This window comes from Colossoma macropomum, unplaced genomic scaffold (assembly GCF_904425465.1).
Source record: "Colossoma macropomum unplaced genomic scaffold, Colossoma_macropomum, whole genome shotgun sequence".
Classification (NCBI taxonomy): domain Eukaryota; kingdom Metazoa; phylum Chordata; class Actinopteri; order Characiformes; family Serrasalmidae; genus Colossoma; species Colossoma macropomum.
The window spans coordinates 8,445,637-8,466,854 of record NW_023494808.1 but is presented as its reverse complement, the minus strand read 5'-3'; the positions used below and the strand labels follow the sequence as shown (position 1 = coordinate 8,466,854).

The following is a 21,218-nucleotide window of genomic DNA, read 5'->3' as shown; positions in this document are numbered from 1 at the left end:
CTTCCCATGTTGTGTTTGGTTTGGCTTAATTCTTTCATATATTTTAAACTGGACAAGCTATTTGCTCACAGTGACTAACATTAGAGTGGCTCATTTATTGCACCTGTAGCATTTAGGTTAACACCTTACTTAAACACTCCGGTAACACTTTCTATGAATGTCACCTTTGTAAGCATCTATAAACATATTTATAACGTCATAATGCCTTCATACGGCATTATAAACATGATTATAAACATTTATAAAAATTAATTACACTGGATTACACTTTATAGCCATGTTTATTATACATTATGAATTGTTAATATAATGCATTATAAGTAGTGTTGATAACATGTTATAATGTCAGTGCCAAAGAAGTCAGTCCCAGCTTGGAGACTGCAAAGTAAAGACAAATACCAAGCTAACGGTGGTGTACATTGACTTTCCCACATTGGGTAAAACACTGATGGCAGCACTAGTTTAAACTCTGACATTTGAAGCCTGTAATGTGCTTTATTATGTATGTTTTAGTGTTTCAGTAAATTCTTAAGTAAATACTTCAACTTGAAGCCTCACTCTTAACACTGGAGGAGGCTTTAGTACAGTATGCTTCACTTAGAGAGGACAAATACAACTTATGAGCTCTTATAATTTGTTATGAACACTTATAATGTATTATGTTAACAATTCATAATGCATAATAAACATGGCTATAACGTGTAATGCATTTTTATAAATATTTATAGCCATGTTTATAATGCCTTATGAATGCATTATAACATGTTATGAATGTGTTTATAAATGCTTACAAAGGTGACATTCATAGAAAGTGTTACCAACACTCCTTCATAAAATTGACATAACTATGCCATACACGTTATAGCAGATGTCACATGCTGTCATCAGTTGTTATGACAGACTATGTTTATAATGTTTGATATCATGATGGCTAACTAGAGCATCCAGCAAAATAGGCATGTGACATAAACTGCATTGACATCAGATATTACAGCATCTGTCATGACAGTTACCAACAATGGAAACATGGCAGTTTTATATTACTGATCAAAATCTGTCATGACAACTCACGACTGTCACGACATTGTTTCATGCACAATTAAATTGAAGGCATGTCAACAGATCAGGTAGAACAGGCTTTTGACAATGAACTGAAAGTAAAAGTGCTTGCTTTCTTTACCATTATGGCAGCAATGCTTGCATTGCTAGCATTAGCAAAAGATGATACAAAGCACATGTGGTGGGCGAGGTCTCAGAGCATGAAGGGTACAAGAGACCAGGATACATAAGCATCAAACACAACCACAAGGAGACCACAAGTTAGGTTAACAGTGCACTTTTAATTTGTTATTTAAAAGTCTTAACTGAAGGCTTTAGAGATGGTGGACACAGGCTGTATGAGGCCGGATTAGGTCTCCAGTGTCTACTGAGCCAAATAAGTAGTCGTGTGTAGGATGACTAACTATAGTTCACCCTCAAAATATCCCATAACGGTCACATCTCCTGGTCTAATACACATAAATGCATCATCAAACCAAGAGTGGTGGTGGTGGGCATCGGGTTCTTTCCTCTGCAGACTTGGGGGTATTATTTTAAAACTTTAGTAAATCATTTTATGTTACCTCTGTAATGTTATGTTAGACTTAATATTGGGGTAAATTCTGATTTTTTTAGAGATTTTCATGTCAAATCTTTGTGTTTTTATAGTTAAAAAATTGAACCTATTCACTCATTTCTCCACTCGCTTACACTGCTGACACTTTTCTTGAGAAAGTAAACTGAAAGAAATAAACTGTGCTTATTCTAAATTCACTCTTGTATTATTAGATTTTCTAGTAAACATTGGCTGAATCAGCACACCAGGCTTTCTGATTAAAGCTGGAGTTACTCGCTTTGAATTTATTTAAAGATATCAGAACTTATTTTTACAAAACTGCAGTTCAGACATCTACTGAATGAAAGTTCTATGAAAATTCTGGGCCAATGCTAATAATGTGTATTTCTATACCAGTATGATACTGGTATTATTATTTTTTTTAATAATATTATTTGTATTTACATGTGAATACAAGGCATGTATCCTTGTCCTTCTGTCCAGAAAACTGTCATAAAAATTCTCCAAACCAATAGGGGATGAGGGGAAGATTTTAATGTCTTTTGTCTTGTGGTAACTTTCAAATAAGCTCTTCTTATACACTTGGGTGGGCTCTGAGTACTTAATAAACTGAATAAAACTGAGTACTTTTTTGTAGTTTCTTTTCATTTATTTATTAATAGATTATATATTTAGATTTAGATATTCTGATTTTTTATTATTTGGGTACAATTTATCGATCTAACTATATATATATATATATATATATATATATATATATATATATATATATATATATATATGTGTGTGTGTGTGTGTGTGTGTGTGTGTGTGTGTGTGCGTGTGTGTGTGTGTACTGCAATGTCTGAAGCCATTGTGTAAAATCATAATTCTGACCTTGTATTTTCTCAAAAATGACATGAAATTTGAATTAGTTACTATTTTTTATAAAAACTTATATAGGAAGATTCAAACAAATAGTGAATCTGTACACAGGAAACACTGAATTGTAAAATTAACCACCTCATCAATATTCTGTATATAACTCAGTAGGTTCACTGGCAATTTGTTGAACAAAAACTGCAGTAAACTGTAGCCATAATGTTTGCATGAGCTCATATTTCTCACTGACTCCTCAGATTGCAGTGATAATACTCCATTTGCATTTAACCACACTGATTCTTATTATAGACTCATCAGCATATTCTGTTTTCCACTGAGGAGCCACAGAAGTTGATCTGATGTGAACTCTCACCACTCAGAGTAACCTGGTAGACCAACCAGTGAACCAATAGTAGACGATTAAAAAAAAAATACACAGGAGTCACAAAATATTTTCTTGTAAATAAATATTTTAGTTTTTTACCCTCAATTGCAACAGGCTTTGCTATATGTACTGCACCTTGTCATATAAATCACTGTTCCTGTATTACATAGTTAAAGTGTTTATAAGTGTCCTGCCTTTAATTCTTTGGTACACTCATAGCAAAAGGGGTTCTACATACACTGTAAGCCCGGATAAGTTGAATTTATTAAAAAAAGAAAATGAGGAAACCGGTTGCTTTCATAGAATTAAGTAATGTGTAATGAAAACTTGAGTTAGAATAACTATCATTTTTGTGTTAGGCTAACATAAACACATTTGTGCAACTCATAAATTCTAATATTTTAACTTAACATCTTGAAACTGTAATTTAACAATATGTTTCATTAGCCAATGGAGAATTTTTTTTTTCTAATTAAGTGAGATTGACCACCAAACACCGGAGGGTTAACCTTTACTGTGAACATGGTCACTGACCAACACAAACACCCACTCATCAGCAAAGACAGCAGTAATCTCCACTGTTAGCCAACAACACAATGTAAGGCAGATGAGTAAAGCATATATAAAACACATACACCTGAGGAAAGGCAGCCTGGGTGGAATGAAAGCACACTGACGGTGAGTAAAACAAAGGGAAAGAAACACTCAATATGCAAATAGATGGAGCTGGAAGCCAATGGGAAACAAATATATGTTTTATCTAACAAGATCGTCTTAACAAAACAAACATGTAACTGTATTTTACAGCTTACTTAGCTTCACTCATTTTCACACATTTGTTCAGCAACTTTGGTGAGAAAGATTAAAACCAGCAGAAATGTCTTTTTTTTTTAATAGGGGGTTTCAAAGTTGCCATAGCAACAGACTAAACTAAATAGCAATAAGTTAATTCAACTCAAAAATGCCATTTGAGTGTACAAAATCATCAAAAACGTTTCCTTAACTTAAAATGGTTGAGCAATATGTGGGATATACTGAGTTTTATGTACAGCAGACTTAGTTTATTTGAGTTAAAACAAAATGAGAGATTACAGAGTAGTCCTAAAAAGGTTCCATAATAGCAGAGCTCTTTTGGTGATAAATGGAACCTTTTTTCTTAGTTTTATTATTACTGTGCCTTTAAGAGTGACCTACGTAAATTAACTCTTGATTGGCTCTGTCTTTTATCTTGTTCAGAAAGCAGTCTGGGCCAAAATGCTTCTTATAATTTTAAAGTGAGTGGGCAGGGCTAAACTGTTATAGGCTGTAAAGGAGAATGTATGCAAATGTGTTGTTTGTCATGACCACAAAAACAGGTAATTAAAAACATTCTTTCAGTTTAGTTTCCATATATGGACCATATGGACTGGAAAGAAAACAATTTGTTTTGAAATAAACATTTTGAAACTTTAACAAGTTTTATACTACACAAAAAAAACTTTAACAAGTTATATAATGCACAAAGAATTTGAACAATTTGTTCTTTTATTTGGCCACATCAGAAGGTTATTTGAAGAATCATACATGTTTTCACAACAGTTTCACTGAGTGAACCAGATAAATTTGATGGGTCTCCTGATAAGTGTCCTTTTTGTTACAATGCTCTGTGTATTTCAGTAATTCCCCTGCTAGTACTGATCAGGCTAAAATCAGGCCTTTATTGTATTGCGCCTTTCATTTCAAGCATTAGAGGGCTACTGCAGGGTGGTCTCATTTACAAGAGTTGTGAACAGTTTTTGAAAAACTTCGAACATCTTCACGATGGTCTTTCCAATGGAGAACTCTTGTTCAATCTCAAACAAGGTAATCGCTTGGTGGCTGAGGGGAGAGGCTTTGTCGGTTTTATGGAGGTCTGTGCATGTATTGTGGAGCAGCTGGTCACATTTGGCATGATTGTCAGACTCGTCCACACAGACCTCAGATGCCAACCCTGGGAAAAAAGAAGGAATTCTAATCTGAAAGAAGCAAATCTAATCTAATATGGTGAGTGTTCCCACAAAGGGGTTGGTTTCGAAGTCTGTACTCCTTCCTGTTGCCATTCACTACCGTCAAACTTCTCTTTGTGTTACACCCTTAATAGACTCCGGAGCCGAGGGGAACTGTTTTTCACACTGTCTCATAACTCCAGAACTTAGAATCTGTTCATCCACATGGAAAGGCCAGAAACCACTCATTCTTCACCAATCCCCTCCAAATACTCTGATCTTATAGAAGTTTTCAGAAAAAAGAATGCCACTTCTCCAGCTGCATCCAGATTCTTCTTCGTTAAGAAGAAGGATGGCGCTCTCAGACCCTGCATAGACTATCGTGCCCCTAATAATATCACCAAAAAATTGCTTATCTCCTACTGTTGTGTATTTTGAAGTAAGTATCTTTCCTCTCCCCTCTTGTTGTGGAACACCTGCTAACAAAAAGAAGAATCAGTAAAGAGTCAGATGAGCTGAATAACGCTACCTCCCTTGCCGGTCTCTTTTATTTATTGGTGTTGTGTGAAGACATTACACTCAAGCATACAAACACTACAGTGGCGACGAGGATTATTTTCCAAAGAACCTACATTGCCTGTGGACTTGTATTTTTGGCCAGACAGAGAGAGAGAGAGAGAGAGAGAAGCGCTGCAAACAATACAGTAAGTTGCCAAAGTCTGGTGGTAGTAATACGACAGCAAAATGGCAGGCTATATTGGAAAACTTGATGCCTTCGATAGTTCAACAGACAACTGTATGATGTATATTGAGAGGATGAACAATATTTTGAGGCAAATGATATAGCCGATGGAAAAAAGTGTCTATGTTGATCAGTGCAATGGGAGGAAAAGCTTACAGCTTGTTGAGAAACTTAACTGCACCGGACAAGCCTGCAGAACTCAGTTTCAGTAAAATTGTGGAGACCATGCAAAACCACTTGTGTCCAAAGCCCTTGCTAATCGTGGAATGTTTTCGGTTCCATAAACGTAATCAAAATGAGGGAGAGTCAATTTCAGCATAAGTGGCTGAACTAAAGAAACTGTCCGAACATTGTGAATTTGGTGACGGGCCTAGTGATGCACTAAGAGATCACTTAGTTTGTGGACTGTTGAATGAAAGCATCCAAAAAAGGCTCTTAACTGAGAATAAACTCACCTTCAAGAGAGCAGTGGAAATTGCTGTTTCAATGGAAGCAGCTGCTAGAGATGCTACAGAGCTACAGTCAGGAGCTTAAGTAAGTGTACACAAACTTTACTCAAAACGAAGTGCAGTAGGACCGAGCGAACTGTGTTATCGTTGTGGCAGAAAGAAAATGGTGACATTAGATACTGTGCTCACACATTATGACCCAGAGCTACCACTGAAACTAGCATGTGATGCCTCACCATATGGAATCGTTGCGGTCATGTCTCATGTCATGAGTGATGGTAGTGAACGCCCAATCGCCTTTGCATCCCAGTCACTTACAGCGACAGAGAAAAATTACACACAGATAGACTGTGAAGCACTGAGCCTTGTCTGGGGAGTCAAATGTTTCAATCAGTACCTCTTTGGCAAAGAGTTTACCCTTGTCACTATCACCAACCTCTTGTGTCTATTTTTAACCCACAGAAGGGCGTACCACTTACTGCTGCAGCACGAATGCAGAGGTGGGCATTGTTTTTAGGAGGACACAGGTATAAAATTGAGTTCAAAAGGACACATCATCATGCAAACGCAGACAGTCTGTCAAGTTTACCACTGTGAAATGACACATCTGGCATGGCCACACAAGAGGTCACTCCTTGTGATGTTTTCTCTTTCACAGATTGAGAATCTTCCTGTTACAGCAGAGATGATCAGAAATCACACCCGAAGAGATCCCACGCTGTCTCAGGTGTACGTGGCCACACTTAATGGCTGGACAGCACGACAGAAATCACATTTCGGTCAGTTCTATCAGCGTCACACAGCTGGCAATGCGCTGTACGGGTTGTCAACATGTTCAGAAGGCACCTAAGTCTGCCCCTTTGCATCCATGGGAATGGCCTGCACTCCCCTGGCAGAGAATCCACATTGATTTTGCTGGACCATTTATGGGACACAATTTTCTTGTGGTAGTGGATGCCCACTCGAAATGGCCTGAGGTGTTCACCATGTCTTCTACAAAAGCCAGCGACAGAATTGAAGTACTGCGAGAACTCTTTGCAAGAACTGGTGTTCCTGAAGATTTAGTGAGTGATAATGGTCCACAGTTTATAGCTGAAGAATTCCAGACATTCCTGAAAATGAACGGAATCCAACATTTGACTTCAGCACCATGTCATCCTGCCACTAATGGCTTGGCTGAACGAGTTTAAAAAATGCACTCAAAGCTGTGTCCAGTGAAAACATGACATTAAAGCAAAAACTTGCCAATTTTTTGTTTGCATATAGAAACACTGCCCATGCGACTACTAATGATTCACCTGCAATGTTCTTTTTTGGCCATCAACTGCGCTCTCGTCTTGACCTTCTGCGACCAAATCTCAGATGAACTGTGCAGGGGAAACAGCTGCATCAAGCTGCAAATGTGTGCAGAGAAGCTCATCACTTCTTAGTTGGCCAAACTGTCCTGGCAAGAGATTACAGAGGTAATCAAAAATGGATCTCTGGCACGATTGCAGCATGCACAGGACCACTCTCTTACACCGTTGAAGTTGCACCTGGAGTCCTACAGAGACAACACATTGATCAGCTGAGGATACAGATGCCCATCAGTAAAAAGTCATCTGAGGTGTTCATAGCGCCTCCTGCTGTTCCAGAGCTGTCTACTCCTGAGGAGTCACACACTCCAGCAACAGAGGTACCCACACCTGCTTCATCTCCAAAGCAGACTGATTGTGTTGCCAATGAAAGATGCTACCCTGTTAGGGATAGGAAGCCCCCAGAGCGCTTCAACCTAAAAACAACAAAAAAAAAAACAAACAATTTTTGCATAATGATGTTGTACATTGTGTCTTAGCAGGGAGGAGTGTTGTGTATTGTGTTGTAGTTCACTAAGACTCTTATTTTGAAGTAAGTATCTTTCCTCTCCCCTCTTGTTGTGGAACACCCGCTAACAAAAAGAATAATCAGTAAAGAGTCAGAAGAGCTGAATAACGCTACCTCCCTTGCTGGTCTCTTTTATTTATTACTGTTGTGTGAAGACGTTACACTCAAGCATACAAACACTACATCTACCTCTGATCCCTGTTGCATTACAACAGCATTGTGGTGGCCAGTTTTTCACTAAATTAGACCCTTACAGTGCGTGTAATCTAGTATGCATTAAAGAAGGGGATGACTGGAAGACAGCATTTATTACCACTAGAGGGCACTATGAGTACTCTGTAATGCCTTTCAGTTTAGTCAATGCCCCGTCAGTCTTTCAATCCTTTATAAACAACGTTCTCTGTGACATGATAGGGAAATTCGTCATAGCTTACATTGACGACATATCAATCTACTGCCTTCATTATGAGACACATTTGCAACAAGTATGTCAAGTCCTATGTCAATTACTTGATATTGACCTGTTTGTCAAAACAGAGAAAAGAGTTTCATCTCCACAGAGTCTACTTTCTTGGACATGTTATTAGAAGCCCTTGTCAATTGGCCTACACCTACATGCATCAAAGAGTTTCAAAGATTCTTAGGATTTGTCAACTTCTATAGATGCTTTATTTGTGATTTCAACTCTATAGCCACCCCTCTCACAGCCTTTCTCAAGGGAGCATCTAAAAAAGTTAACATGGGATCCCGCAGCAGAAACTACCTTTCAAAAACTCAAAACGGCTTTCATATCTGCATCCATTCTGAAGCATCCAGATCCATCTAAGCCTTTCGTGGTGGAGGGGGATGCTTCGGAAACTGGAGTAGGTGCAGTCCTATCACAGCGCAGTGGAGAACAAAACAATTTACACCTGATTGAGTTTTACTCACAAAAAAAATTCCAAGTGAGAGAAATTATGGTATAAGAGACCGAGAACTTGGAGACCGAGAACCTTGCAGTTAAACTTGCCCTAAAGGAATAGCGCCACTGGCTAGAAGGAGCTGCGCACCCTTTTTTTATTTAATATAAAGTGATATTGGTTTTACATAAGAAAATATTTTGTGACAAAGATTACTAAATGAAAATGCTGTTTGCATAAATATTTAACCCTGTGTGTTGTGGAAACTAGATAAAAGACCCCCTTAATTTAGGGCTCTAGCACTATTAGGTGTGTTTTTATTCCCCGTTTTTGTCAGTTCCTCTTTCAATTGTTCTAACTCTATATGTTGGTTTTTTTAGAAGACTTGTGGCTTCTCAAATATGTAATCACCTGAGTTGTAAATGCCCACAGAAGTTTGATATTTTTATGAAACTGGACATTTTGATCAAAATTTTATGCGCCTACTTATTTCTGAATGTATCAATTTAAAAAATCAATTCACAGCTTAAATGTCTATTAGAAATTTTTAGAATAAAGTGTCTATGAGTTGAGAATTTTGATGATTGTTCATTACATGGCTTATTACTGTGACACAATATATGCGTAGCATCAGGCGGACTTAATTTTCTTGATATTTTCACCTGTATGACACATGGAAATTGCTAAAACTGCATGTGACAGACTGACACAGCAGCCAAGCCTTTGAGTTTTTTTGTTCAGGGCCAATATGGCTAATATTCAAGCGAATAAAACACTGTTTTAGTACACTGGGTGTTTATTATCAGCTGCTTATAATAACAATTACTATAATAAAGAATCCTTCCAGAAATGATCAGATAAATATTGGTTTATTTAGAAAACACACAGTAAAGAACTATGTACCATAATATAAACCTGAAATCTATATCAGTCCAGCAGTGTTGGACGGACAGCAAAAGACTCTGAAGGTGTGTGCGCATCTCTTCAGTGCACTCAGCTGGATGCGCGTGCACATGTGAATGCGCCGCTGCGAGGACACAAGTGCACAAACAGAGCGAGGAAAGCGCTCTTCGGCAGAGCGCACTAACGAGATGCACACGCAGCTTCAGAGCTGGCTAAGGGGAGCGCACTGAAGAGGCATTTTCGGTGGATAATACTGACTCATCTAATCAAATATTTGATTTGAAACACGACGTAAATATTTTAGAAGCCCTAGAAGTAAATAATATTAGTGGAAATAAAACAAAATGCAGAGTTTATAAGCACAGAAACTGAGTTGTACTTGAAGAATAAAACAAACTTTGAAGGAGAGTATATTTTTACTGTTTTTCAACAATGGATTACTCACAGATGCTTCATCGGACCGCGATGGCACCGCTATTGAAACGGTAGGGATCGCTGTTTCTAAGGACACACGTAATAAACTGCTGCATTAAAGCATTCCTGAGTTATAAAGCTCAGAAGACAAGGTGTGATTTTCGACGCAAAACATGTCACGAGGGTCGATTGGTCAGCCTGTTAATCCAGAGGAAAACTTTGAAATTAAAAATGAAGACCACAGAGCATTCTAAGAAAATCAGAGATAAAATTATAGACATAAAAGAGATAAAACTCATGCACAAGTTGTGATACTTTATTTTCCAGCTGTTACATATACAGAGTTTTCCTCCAACAGTTCACTCTCTGACTCAGCTCACGTGTTGACTAATTATTATTCTAGTCTAGGGATCTTAAACTTTATACTCAATCAAAACCCCTAACCTAAGTGTGCGCAGGTGACGGGTTTATCAGTATGTACAAAGCTAAGGTGAATGTTTGTTAGTGGGGGAAAACAAGCTTAGCTCCACCACTCCAGGCCAGCCCAAGCACCATCCCTCAAGGATGAATAGCACAAGCCTAATGGTTCCATTCAGAAATTTAACAGTGGGAAGCTGGGACAAGTTTCCCACACCAAACCATGACCCAGCAGAGGAGGATGGCGGTCGGCTTTCACATTCAAGTTTGGCGCCACCACAATGTCTGTCATGCTGACTCTCTCTCTCTCCGATATATTTGCTTTAGGTGACACTATACATTATTATTATTATTATTATTATTATTATTATTATTATTATTATTATTATTATTTATTTCAAAATGGAGCTGAATATTCAATTTTGTCACTACTACAGTAGTAACTATTTCAGTAATGACAGTTCAGCTAATTTTGAGCAGAACTCAAAAACACTAGATAGTGCATGACTAACAAACACCGTAATACACACATAAAAATAATATTTTCCATTAAAATACAAAAGGTTCACTTCATTACAGAAAATGTGTTTTAGTAGTGACAGTTCCTCTTCTTCTAATTATTATTAATATTAACAATAAGAATAATATTAATATTATTATTAATAATAATGTGCTAAATATATAAAAAATTATCTACTGAATATGGCACAAACATAGTAAGGAATAAAGTGCTTTGTTTATATATTACAGCTCAAGGACACTGAGGGAGTGTCTAGCACAGTCATTTCCTTATTTTTATTATCAGAAAGAGAGGACAGAGAAAAGTAGAGAGAAAACCCTCAGCAGCAGTATCTGGACATTCAGGTAGGCTATACCTGTTTATAAATGCATAATTTCCTCAAATTACTTTATCTGTGTTTTTAAATCAGAAGCTTATTTAAGGACAATGATAGTCTGGTAACAGTCATAAATAATTTATTGTGCTGTAAAATGTTAAAATTTTGGGTAAATTTAAGCAAATTGTAAGAGGTATCTATTTATGTACAGTTTTATAAATTTCAAGGTACAATGTCAAAAGTATGGTGCATCATTTGTATTTTGTAATATTAGCTTAGTTTTCCCATGTCAGCATCTATGGAAAAGTATGAAGAGATTCATCACAGGTCTTGTCAGATTTTACTAGGTGGGTAATTCTCTTCAGTTCTATTCAATTAAATGATAATTATGTTTGTAGGACTATTTTAAGGCTAGCATAAAAACAGAAAATATAAAAAAAACACATAACAAGTATAAATGTAGACCAGTCTACATAGTCCATAGTTAAACACATTCAGTAGTCTGTGTAGTAATGCAAAATTAGGTTTCTGAGTTTGTGGGCACTGTTCAGCAGGTGAATTGCTTGTGATGTTAAGTGTCTGTCCTGCGAGCAGTCCTTGGGCAATAACATCAATGGCCTAAAGAAAAGCCACAGTAAAGCTCTGTGTGGGACATGGAATTAACCACAATGCTGCTTGCATTTTATAAGAATTTACTGGTCACAGTGGGAGGTAAGGTATTCTCTGTCTACAAGTGGGTTATTAAAAATATGCAGAAGCAGGTGTTTATGTCTCATCTCTTGTGTCCCATGTACTCTAAGTTCAGGGGTGGTGTTTTTCCTTTTTTGTTTTTAATGTTACTTTTAATGACTTGCTTATTAATTTATAAATAATAAGCTGCATTTTTAATTTATCCAGCCATTTACAGCTTGCATCTAATCCATAAAGTAATTTCAAGTCTGTTTTAAAATATGATCTGTTTGTGCTTAGCTGAGGTCCTGTACACTGAAAATGTTCTTGTCTTGTTAAAGATCTAAAATTTTCAGTTGGTAAGTAACTAATGGCTACATTTCCTGGAACACAAGCCTGCACCTGCTATTTGCATAGTCTGTTGAAGTGGAAATATGACTCTCTCAAACTAAATAAGAATGCTACTGTGCAGGTTTGGGTGTGACACACAAAGCCTTAGTACTCTGTGCTTGAAAGTCTGTAGCTGATAGACAACACTTCCAAGTCAAAGTGTTCCCTTAACCACTGTGCATTTTCAAATAATTTTGATTTAGATATCCTTATGTTGGTTGATTTAAATTCTAAACTCTTTTTTTGTAGTATTTTATGAAATAAAATCAGGGTAAACCAGTGCAAAGTAAGCATTATGACAGAGACCAGAGAACTCGCTTGCCCCACTTTCTGTAACACTTTTTTTTTTTCAAATAAATCACATAAGACTGGCTTTACTCTTAATATTTTATGGGGAGCTTACAGATATGATACTCATCATAAAAACCAACAGGACTTACTCTCTCTAACTATAAAGAGACCACAGCAGTTTAATCAAGGTAAAGCATCAGCAAATAAATTCCCTTATGTTAGGCTTTACATCTTAGGAATGCAACTTGCAGACATGATACACATATTAGAACATTCAGCAGGATTTTCTCCAGCTCTCTTTCTCTATCCTTAGTGATTTCTTTCAGACAAAGCACCAGCAAGTTGTTCCATTTGGCAAAAGGCCCAAAATCCACTTCTTATCTTAATATTAATATTAATCCTCAATGTACATCACATACTGCATCTGTTATGGTTCAGCACTTCTCATGTCTCAGAGCAAGTGTAGTGAATGATCAGAGCACTATTTTTCATCATAGGCTCTTAGAAAGAAAAGGAAGTATTTACATCTTAAACACACACCACCCACTATTGTCCATTTCTAGTTATAGGAAATTCTGGTAACACTTTCTATGAATGTCACCTTTGTAAGCATCTATAAACACATTTATAACATGTTATAATGCGTTCATAAGGCATTATAAACATGGTTATAAATAGTTATAAAAAATGACACTGAATTACACTTTATAGCCATGTTTATTATACATTATGAATTATGAGTTTATTGACGCCCTGAGATTTCCAGTATTTTATTCCTCAGTGCTGGTACTGTTAGGGCTGCATCTGCAGGGCTTCAGTCCTGAATATTCAGATGCTCCAAACAGGCTGTCCAGCATAGGATTATTGCTACAATGTGCTTTTCTTGACCAGCGCTCTCACTTTAAACACTAAATTACATCACAGCAAACCAAGTACCCATCAGCCCCTCCCCTGAACATCACACTGAGCGTGAAGTCACTGTGGAGTGAAGGCCTGGAGAGGGAGGGGCGAGACAGTAGAGTGCAGTCATTGTAATTTGTTCCCTCAGTGGTTCTAACGTCAAGCGCTAGAACCCTTCACTCTGTAACATCCCTGCACTACACTACAGTAATGCTAATCTCTGCTAGCATTCTATTGGATATGCAGTGTTAAGTTAGTGTCAAGCTAACGGTGGTGTACATTACCTTTCCCACATTGGGTAAAACACTGATGCAGCACTAGTTTAAACTCTGACGTTTGAAGCCTGTAATGTGCTTTATTGTGAATGTTTTAGTGTTTCAGTAAATCCTTCAGTAAATACTTCAACTTGAAGCCTCACTCTGAACACTGGAGGAGGCTTTAGTACAGTACGCTTCACTTTACTTAGAGCGGACAAATACAACTTATGAGCTCTTATAATTTGTTATGAACAGTACTTATAATATATTATGTTAACAATTCATAATGCATAATAAGCATGGCTATAACATGTAATATTCTTTTTATAAATATTTATAGCTATGTTTATAATGCTTTATGAATGCATTATTACATGTTATAAATGTGTTTATAGATGCTTACAAAGGTGACATTCATAGAAAGTTCTTTGTTTAATGCTGTTGTGATTTGTGCTGTCAGTAAGCACAAATCTATGTGCTGAACTGAGAGACATGCAGAGTAGAGAAGTTTGCATGTGAATGTGTGTATTTGCATTTGTTTTTGTCTAAAAGAGCAGGAGGAGGAAGGAGTGTTGGGTAACAGCAGATGTGTTCCAATACTGACTGGGGCCACTCCATTACAATAACTTGAGCTCAGACTGAAACTGAACAGATGAACTAAGAATAAAATTACAATGAATTACCTAATAATGCATAATATTTAGCTGTTTAATATTTCCATTTCAGTTGAAGTTTCATATATTATAAGGATTGTGAATATCCATGTCAATTTGAATAAAAAAAAAAAAATGACAATAGTAAATATATTAGGCCTGATCAAAAGGAAATATCAGTAAAAATTGAAAGATCCATGTGAAAAAAATTGATTTATTTAGAATTAGATGGGCTTACTGAGGGCTCTTTCCATATATAGTGGCATATTTGAAAAATGACATCAATTTATTTTCTGCCCATACCATAGAGTGAGAACGAAGGAACCCCATGGAGGATCCTCCAAACAGTAAGTCTGAAAATAATGGCATTCACGAAATACTACATTCAAGCAAACAAATAATTTCCTTTTTTACATTTTATTTATTTTTTTTTTCAAATTCACTTATAGTGCCCAATTACAGTTGACATTAATTAATGTAATTTCACAGCTTCAGGTCAAAAGTCAGCTGTAAGATGTGTTGTGTGTATGTAGTTTTGTTTAGATTGTATGCTTCACCATCAAATATAATCAAAATTTCTTTTACATTCCAGTGTTTGAGGGTCTGAGGATGGTGGTGTTGGGTAATGTCGGTGCTGGAAAAAGTTCAACAGGCAATGCAATATTAGGAAGAGAAGCTTTCAGAGAGACTGAAACCACAGAGTGTGAGATACAGAGAGGAAGAGTGGAGAACAGAAACATCTCAGTCATCGATACTCCAGCAATCAACACCACAACTCTCAGTACAGACCAGCTGAAGACTGAAATAGAAAGGTGTCTCTCACTGTCTTCTCCTGGTCCTCATGTGTTCCTGCTGGTGGTCACAGTAGAGAGATTCACAGAAGCTGAGAAGAACACTGTGAAGTGGATTCAGGAGAACTTTGGAGAAGAATCTCTGAAGTTCACCATGGTGCTCTTCACTGGAAAAGAAGAAATGACAAACAGACAAAGGATGAACTTTTCTCAGGATGCTAAGATGCTTGAACTGACTAGTAACTGTGGAGCTGGTTATTATGTGATGAACAGTAAGAAAGAGATGAATCCAGCTCAAATCACGAAGTTCCTGGAGAAGATTGAGACCATGGTCCAACAGAACGGGGCTCAGTATTACACTCATGCAATGTATGAGGCGGTCCAGAGAAAGAGAATGTTACAAGAAGAAGTGCAAAAGAAAAAAAGGGAGGAAAGAAAAAGAGAAGTACAAGAGAGCTACAATCAAAAATGGGAGCAACAAGGAGGACTGAAAGGAAAACAGGAGAGAGGCAAGGATGAGAGGAGACCAGTTATGGAGGAGACAAAAACAGAAGAGGAACTTAAACAGAGTACAGAAGAAATTCATACAGCGAGCACAAGAGACGATAAAGCTGAGAGCAAAGCAGAGCATCTAGAAAATGGAGGACGATTTTTAGATGATCCAGGTGGGTGAAGTACTGTCATGTTGATGCACATGAACTGGTAGGTACACATACACAAGATATGATAAGGTTGCCTTCAGTCTTTAATTTTTGAGGTTCTTCAGATGAAGTCGTTAGGTAATCACAAACAATCTACATGAGAAACTGGACTTTCACAAAAAGTAGAAGAAGTGTTAGTGTCTATTTTTTGATTATGTTAAGTCGTGATGCTAAGGGTATTCTTAATTGTGTTTCTAATCACAAGTATAAGATAGGGTGCTCATAAGTAGCTTAGACAGTGACAAAATGATGAGTAACAAAAGAAAAAGACAGCATACATGCTTATTTCGAAAAGGCTTTTTAATCCCATTGAAATGCAGGAAACATTGCTCTTAAAAGGCTGGAAATAACAGTTAATATTATCATTGATTATATGAATCTTTTTGAAATTTTAATCCAATGGGTGGAAAATACTGCAGTGAGTGTACTTACTTATTTTTTGGAAGAGTTGTAAAGTACTTTACTTGAGTACTATTGCAACTCTAATTACATTTCCAAGAGAAAAATGCATACTTTTTGTTCCTTGTATTTTTATTTAGACCTTTAAAGCACTCGAACATATCATGAGATATAACTTTTTTTCATTTGTTTTAAATTAAAAACTCCAGTCAAACTCATATCAGTGTGAAACTACCCACACCATGCTAATTTAGCTTTGTTCAAGGGCCAGCACTGTCTATTATTTACTGCACCAAAAAGGCCCTGTTAGAAGAAAGACAATTTGACTTACAAATTAGCCAGTCAAGCATGGAGGGGTATGATAATCCGTCAGTAGCACTTGCAGATAGAAGATAGACTCGCTAGTCTGTGTCATGCAGAGCATGATCACCTGTGAGAGGATTGAAGTGTTAAAATTAATCTAATATAAAGTAAAGCTTTTTAGCTATTAAAACACTGACTTTCTACTTTCACAGTGACCTCCTCAAAAATGGCTTATCTGGTAAACATTGGCCAGCTTGTTTTTTGTGACCCTGTTTTCAGCTTACTTTCTTTTTGGCTCTGGCCCTCAACCTCTCTCTTTATGTGTCTGTATTCTGATTACCATTTAGTCCTGGTTTTGACCTTAGCTTAGTTTCTAACTATGAGTTTGGATTTCCCTTTTTAATATTAAAGCCTCAATGCTTTGCTTTTATCACACGTGTCTGGTTACTTCTGTTCCGTTAGAATTTTTCTCAAATCTGTGTGTGCCACACTTGTTGGCATACCTAGAAATTCTTCTGAATGAAGTCTGATTGAAGTATATTCCCATTCATATTTTATGTTTGAAAGTTCACCTGGAAGACTTAAATGGTCAGCCATGACTTCCTGTTTCTATAACTATGAGGTGACATACAGGCCAAATTACCTCAGTCATCTATCACTCTATAAAAGACCAGAGAAAACAGCAATGATGTGCCACAGGGGGTTGTTGAGATGAACAAATCAGGAACTGGCTACAAGAGAATAGCTAAAGAGTTGAAAGTGCTTATTTCCACTGTTTGTGCAAAACTTAAGAAATTGATTAACTGGAGATGTTAAAAAGTCCAGCCAGGAAAATAATATACAGTGGATGCAGAGAGTGTTCAGACTCATTTACTTTTTGTACTTGTTCTTGTGTTTTAAATTTGATTTTAAACAACTATAATTGCCATTTTTGTCCATCAGTCTACATTTAATCATCCATAATGACTAAAACATAGTAATGTTTTTGAGTTTTGTTTTTTTTTTTAATTTAATTAAAAATCAAAAACTGAAATCTCTTATTAACAAATGTATTAAGATCGTTTAGTCAATATTTTGTACAAAACCCCTCTGGCAGCAATTACAGCTGCAAGTCCTCTTAGATATATCTACAGCTTTGCACACCTAGATTTGGACAGTTTATCCCAATTCTTCATTGTAGATCCTCTTGAGTTCCATTAGATTTAATAGCAAGCATCTTTGAACTGCCATCTTCAGGTCTCTCCACGTGTGATTGGGTTGAAGTCTGGGTTTTGGCCAGGCCACTCAAGGACATTCAGAGACTTGCCCTGAAGCAACTTCAGTGTTTCTTTGGTTGAAAGGTGAATTTTAGCCCTAATCTGAGTTTGTGTGCGCTCTGCAGGAGGTTTTCTCCAAGAATGTTCCTTGATTTGGCTGCACTCATCAATTCATCAATTCTTAGCAGTTTTCCTGTCCTTGCTGCTTAGAAGGACCCCCACAGCATGACGCCGCCACCACGTTTCACCATAGGAATGGTATTAGTCAGTTGATGTGCAGTGACTGTTTTTCACCAGACATTATGTTTGATGTTCTGCCCAAATAATTAAATTTTGTCTCATAAGACCATATAATCTTTTTCCTCATGATGTCAGAATTCTTTGCATACCATTTAGTAAACCAAGTCGGCTATCATATGCCTTTTATTCAGTAGTGCATCCCGCAGTGCCACTTGCTGTAAAGGCCTGGTTTAGGAAATGCAGCAGAGATCGTTGTTTATCTAAAAGGTTATCTCAACTCTGCACAGGACTTTTAGAGCTCTTTTAGAGTGACTATAGAATTTGGACTACTAGATTCCTCAATGACTAAGGCCTTTCCTGCTTGGTTAAAATAATAATAATAAAATAAAATAAGAAATTGAAGGTTATTCCAAGCTTCTTCCATTTCAAAATTATTGAGACCACTGTGGTCCTAGGAATAGGTAAAGCCTTTGATATTGTTTTAAATTTGACTCCCAATTGTTGAGTCACATTAATTAACACATTCATAAACTACTTAATAATATCTAAAACTATAGTTATCAGTGTTATTGTTAGTTATTGATTGAGATATTATTTAAGCATTTAGTAATTAAGCACAATAATAATTTTAAAGTTTAATTTATATAACACATTTTTAAATCAAAAGGATGCTTTACAATGACAAGAAAAGTACAAATCAACAACAAACAAACCACAATCACACACCGGTTAAAAAATGCAAAAACTTTTATTGTTTTGTTGTACAGATGCTTCTTTACGGATTGTGCTGGTGGGTAAAACTGGAGCAGGAAAGAGTGCAACAGGAAACACCATCCTGGGCAGAGAAGCCTTTTTGGCACTAATGTCACCTGAGTCTGTCAGCAGGAAGTGTGAGAGACATGAAGGAACAGTTGAGGGCAGGAAGATCTCAGTGATCGACACTCCAGGACTCTGTGATACATCACTGACTGGAGAAGCTCTGAAAGCTGAAATAGAGAGGTGTGTCTACATGTCACTTCCTGGTCCTCATGTGTTCCTGCTGGTGGTCAGACTGGATGTGAGATTCACTGAAGAGGAGAGAAACGCTGTAGAGTGGATTCAAAAGAACTTTGGAGAAGAAGCTTCAAAGCACACCGTCATACTGTTTACTCATGTAGACCAGATGAAGGTGTCCATAGAGCAGTATATGAATCGAAGTAATCACTTAGAATGTCTTGTACAGAAATGTGAGGACAGATACCATTCATTTAATAATGAAGACATGCAGAACCGCTCTCAGGTCTCAGAGCTGATTGAGAAGATAGATGCCTTATGTGGGACACATTACACTAATGAGATGTATGAAAGGGCTCAGGAGAATCTTAGAGAACAGGAGGAGAGAAGGAAAGAAGAGGAGGAGAGAAAGAAAAAGGAGGAGGAGGAAAAGATTCGGGAGGAAGAGAGAATTCAGTTTGAGAAAGAGAAACTGGAAATGGAGAAGCAGCATAGAAGATTACAGGAGGAAATGGAGGAGCAGCATAGAAGATTACAGGAGGAAATGGAGGAGCAGCATAGAATATTACAGGAGGAAATGGAGGAGCGTAGAAGATTACAGGAGAAAATGGAGGAGCAGCATAAAAGATTACAGGAGGAAATGGAGGAGCGTAGAAGATTACAGGAGGAAATGGAGGAGCATCATAGAAGATTACAGGAGGAAATGGAGGAGCGTAGAAGATTACAGGAGGAAATGGAGGAGCAGCATAGAAGATTACAGGAGGAAATGGAGGAGCGTAGAAGATTACAGGAGGAAATGGAGGAGCAGCATAGAAGATTACAGGAGGAAATGGAGGAGCGTAGAAGATTACAGGAGGAAATGGAGGAGCGTAGAAGATTACAGGAGGAAATGGAGGAGCAGCGTAGAAGATTACAGGAGGAAATGGAGGAGCGTAGAAGATTACAGGAGGAAATGGAGGAGCAGCGTAGAAGATTACAGGAGGAAATGGAGGAGCGTAGAAGATTACAGGAGGAAATGGAGGAGCAGCGTAGAAGATTACAGGAGGAATTGGAGGAGCAGCGTAGAAGATTACAGGAGGAAATGGAGGAGCGTAGAAGATCACAGGAGGAAATGGAGGAGCGTAGAAGATTACAGGAGGAAATGGAGGAGCAGCATAGCACATCACAGGAAGATTTAAATAGAAGGGAGACAGAAGTAAATAATGTCACAGAATCTGCTGTTTCAGGACCTGTCATAGGAGCAGGGGCAGGACTAGCTGTTGGAGGTGTTGCAGCAGGAGTAGGGGTAACAGTAGCAGCAGAAGTTGCTTTAGTGGTTGTTGCAGCACCTCTTGTACTTTTCCCTGTTGTAGGTGCAGGAATTGGTTGGCTCCTTACTAAGAAGAGCCAACCCAGAGAAGAGGATACACAGCCTTTATTAAATTCCAAGACAGAGCTGTCTGAAGCAACACCAGAGCCATCCCAAGACTAGCTCTGGACTTTACTAGTACCAGCATGATAAATTCAGACATTGTCCATTGTACTGAGCAGCGGTATTCAACTAAAACTAGCAATAGTCCATTTACATCAAATTCATAGCATAAATATTAAAATATATTTGGTAACACTTTCTATGAATGTCACCTTTGTAAGCATCTATAAACACATTTATAACATGTTATAATGTATTCATAAGGAATTATAAACATGGTTATAAATATTTATAAAAAAAGAATTACACTGAATTACAATTTATAGCCAGGTTTATTATACATTATGAATTGTTACAATAATGCATTATAAATAGTGTTAATAACATGTTATAATGTCAGTGCCAAAGAAGTCAGTCCCAGCTTGGAGAGCGTAAAGTAAAAAACAAATACCAAGCTAACGGTGGTGTACATTGACTTTCCCACATTGGGTAAAGCACTGATGGCAGCTCTAGTTTAAACTCTGACATTTGAAGCCTGTAATGTGCTTTACTGTGTATGTTTTAGTGTTTCAGTAAATCCTTCAGTAAATACTTCAACTTGAAGCCTCACTCTTAA

At 37.2% G+C, this 21,218-nt stretch overlaps 2 protein-coding genes across 4 annotated transcripts in view; both read left to right on the top strand.

Annotated features, from left to right (window-relative positions):
• Positions 1-9,865, top strand: part of LOC118797957 (B-cell receptor CD22-like) — a 32,139-nt gene extending 22,274 nt beyond the window's left edge. The window contains exons 11-14 of the mRNA XM_036557254.1: positions 6,479-6,543; positions 6,675-6,795; positions 7,546-7,691; positions 9,767-9,865. Coding sequence (XP_036413147.1) covers positions 6,479-6,543; positions 6,675-6,795; positions 7,546-7,691; positions 9,767-9,865 — 431 coding nt within the window. The remainder of the gene's footprint in view (positions 1-6,478; positions 6,544-6,674; positions 6,796-7,545; positions 7,692-9,766) is intronic.
• Position 9,866: 1 nt separating this feature from the next.
• On the top strand, positions 9,867-20,761 carry LOC118797792 (trichohyalin-like). 3 transcript variants are annotated; one of them, XM_036557060.1, is made up of 5 exons: positions 11,332-11,376; positions 11,642-11,695; positions 14,817-14,855; positions 15,101-15,964; positions 18,966-20,761. In XM_036557060.1, exons 3-5 carry the CDS (start codon positions 14,837-14,839, stop codon positions 20,660-20,662), a joined length of 2,580 nt encoding a protein of 859 aa, XP_036412953.1. In that variant the 5' UTR covers positions 11,332-11,376; positions 11,642-11,695; positions 14,817-14,836; the 3' UTR covers positions 20,663-20,761. The 3 variants fall into 3 exon arrangements, with proteins under 3 accessions (XP_036412954.1, XP_036412952.1, XP_036412953.1); XM_036557061.1 differs by lacking the exons at positions 11,332-11,376; positions 11,642-11,695 and adding an exon at positions 9,867-10,166; XM_036557059.1 differs by lacking the exon at positions 11,642-11,695 and having other exon boundaries at positions 11,330-11,376.
• The last annotated feature ends 457 nt before the right edge of the window (positions 20,762-21,218 follow it).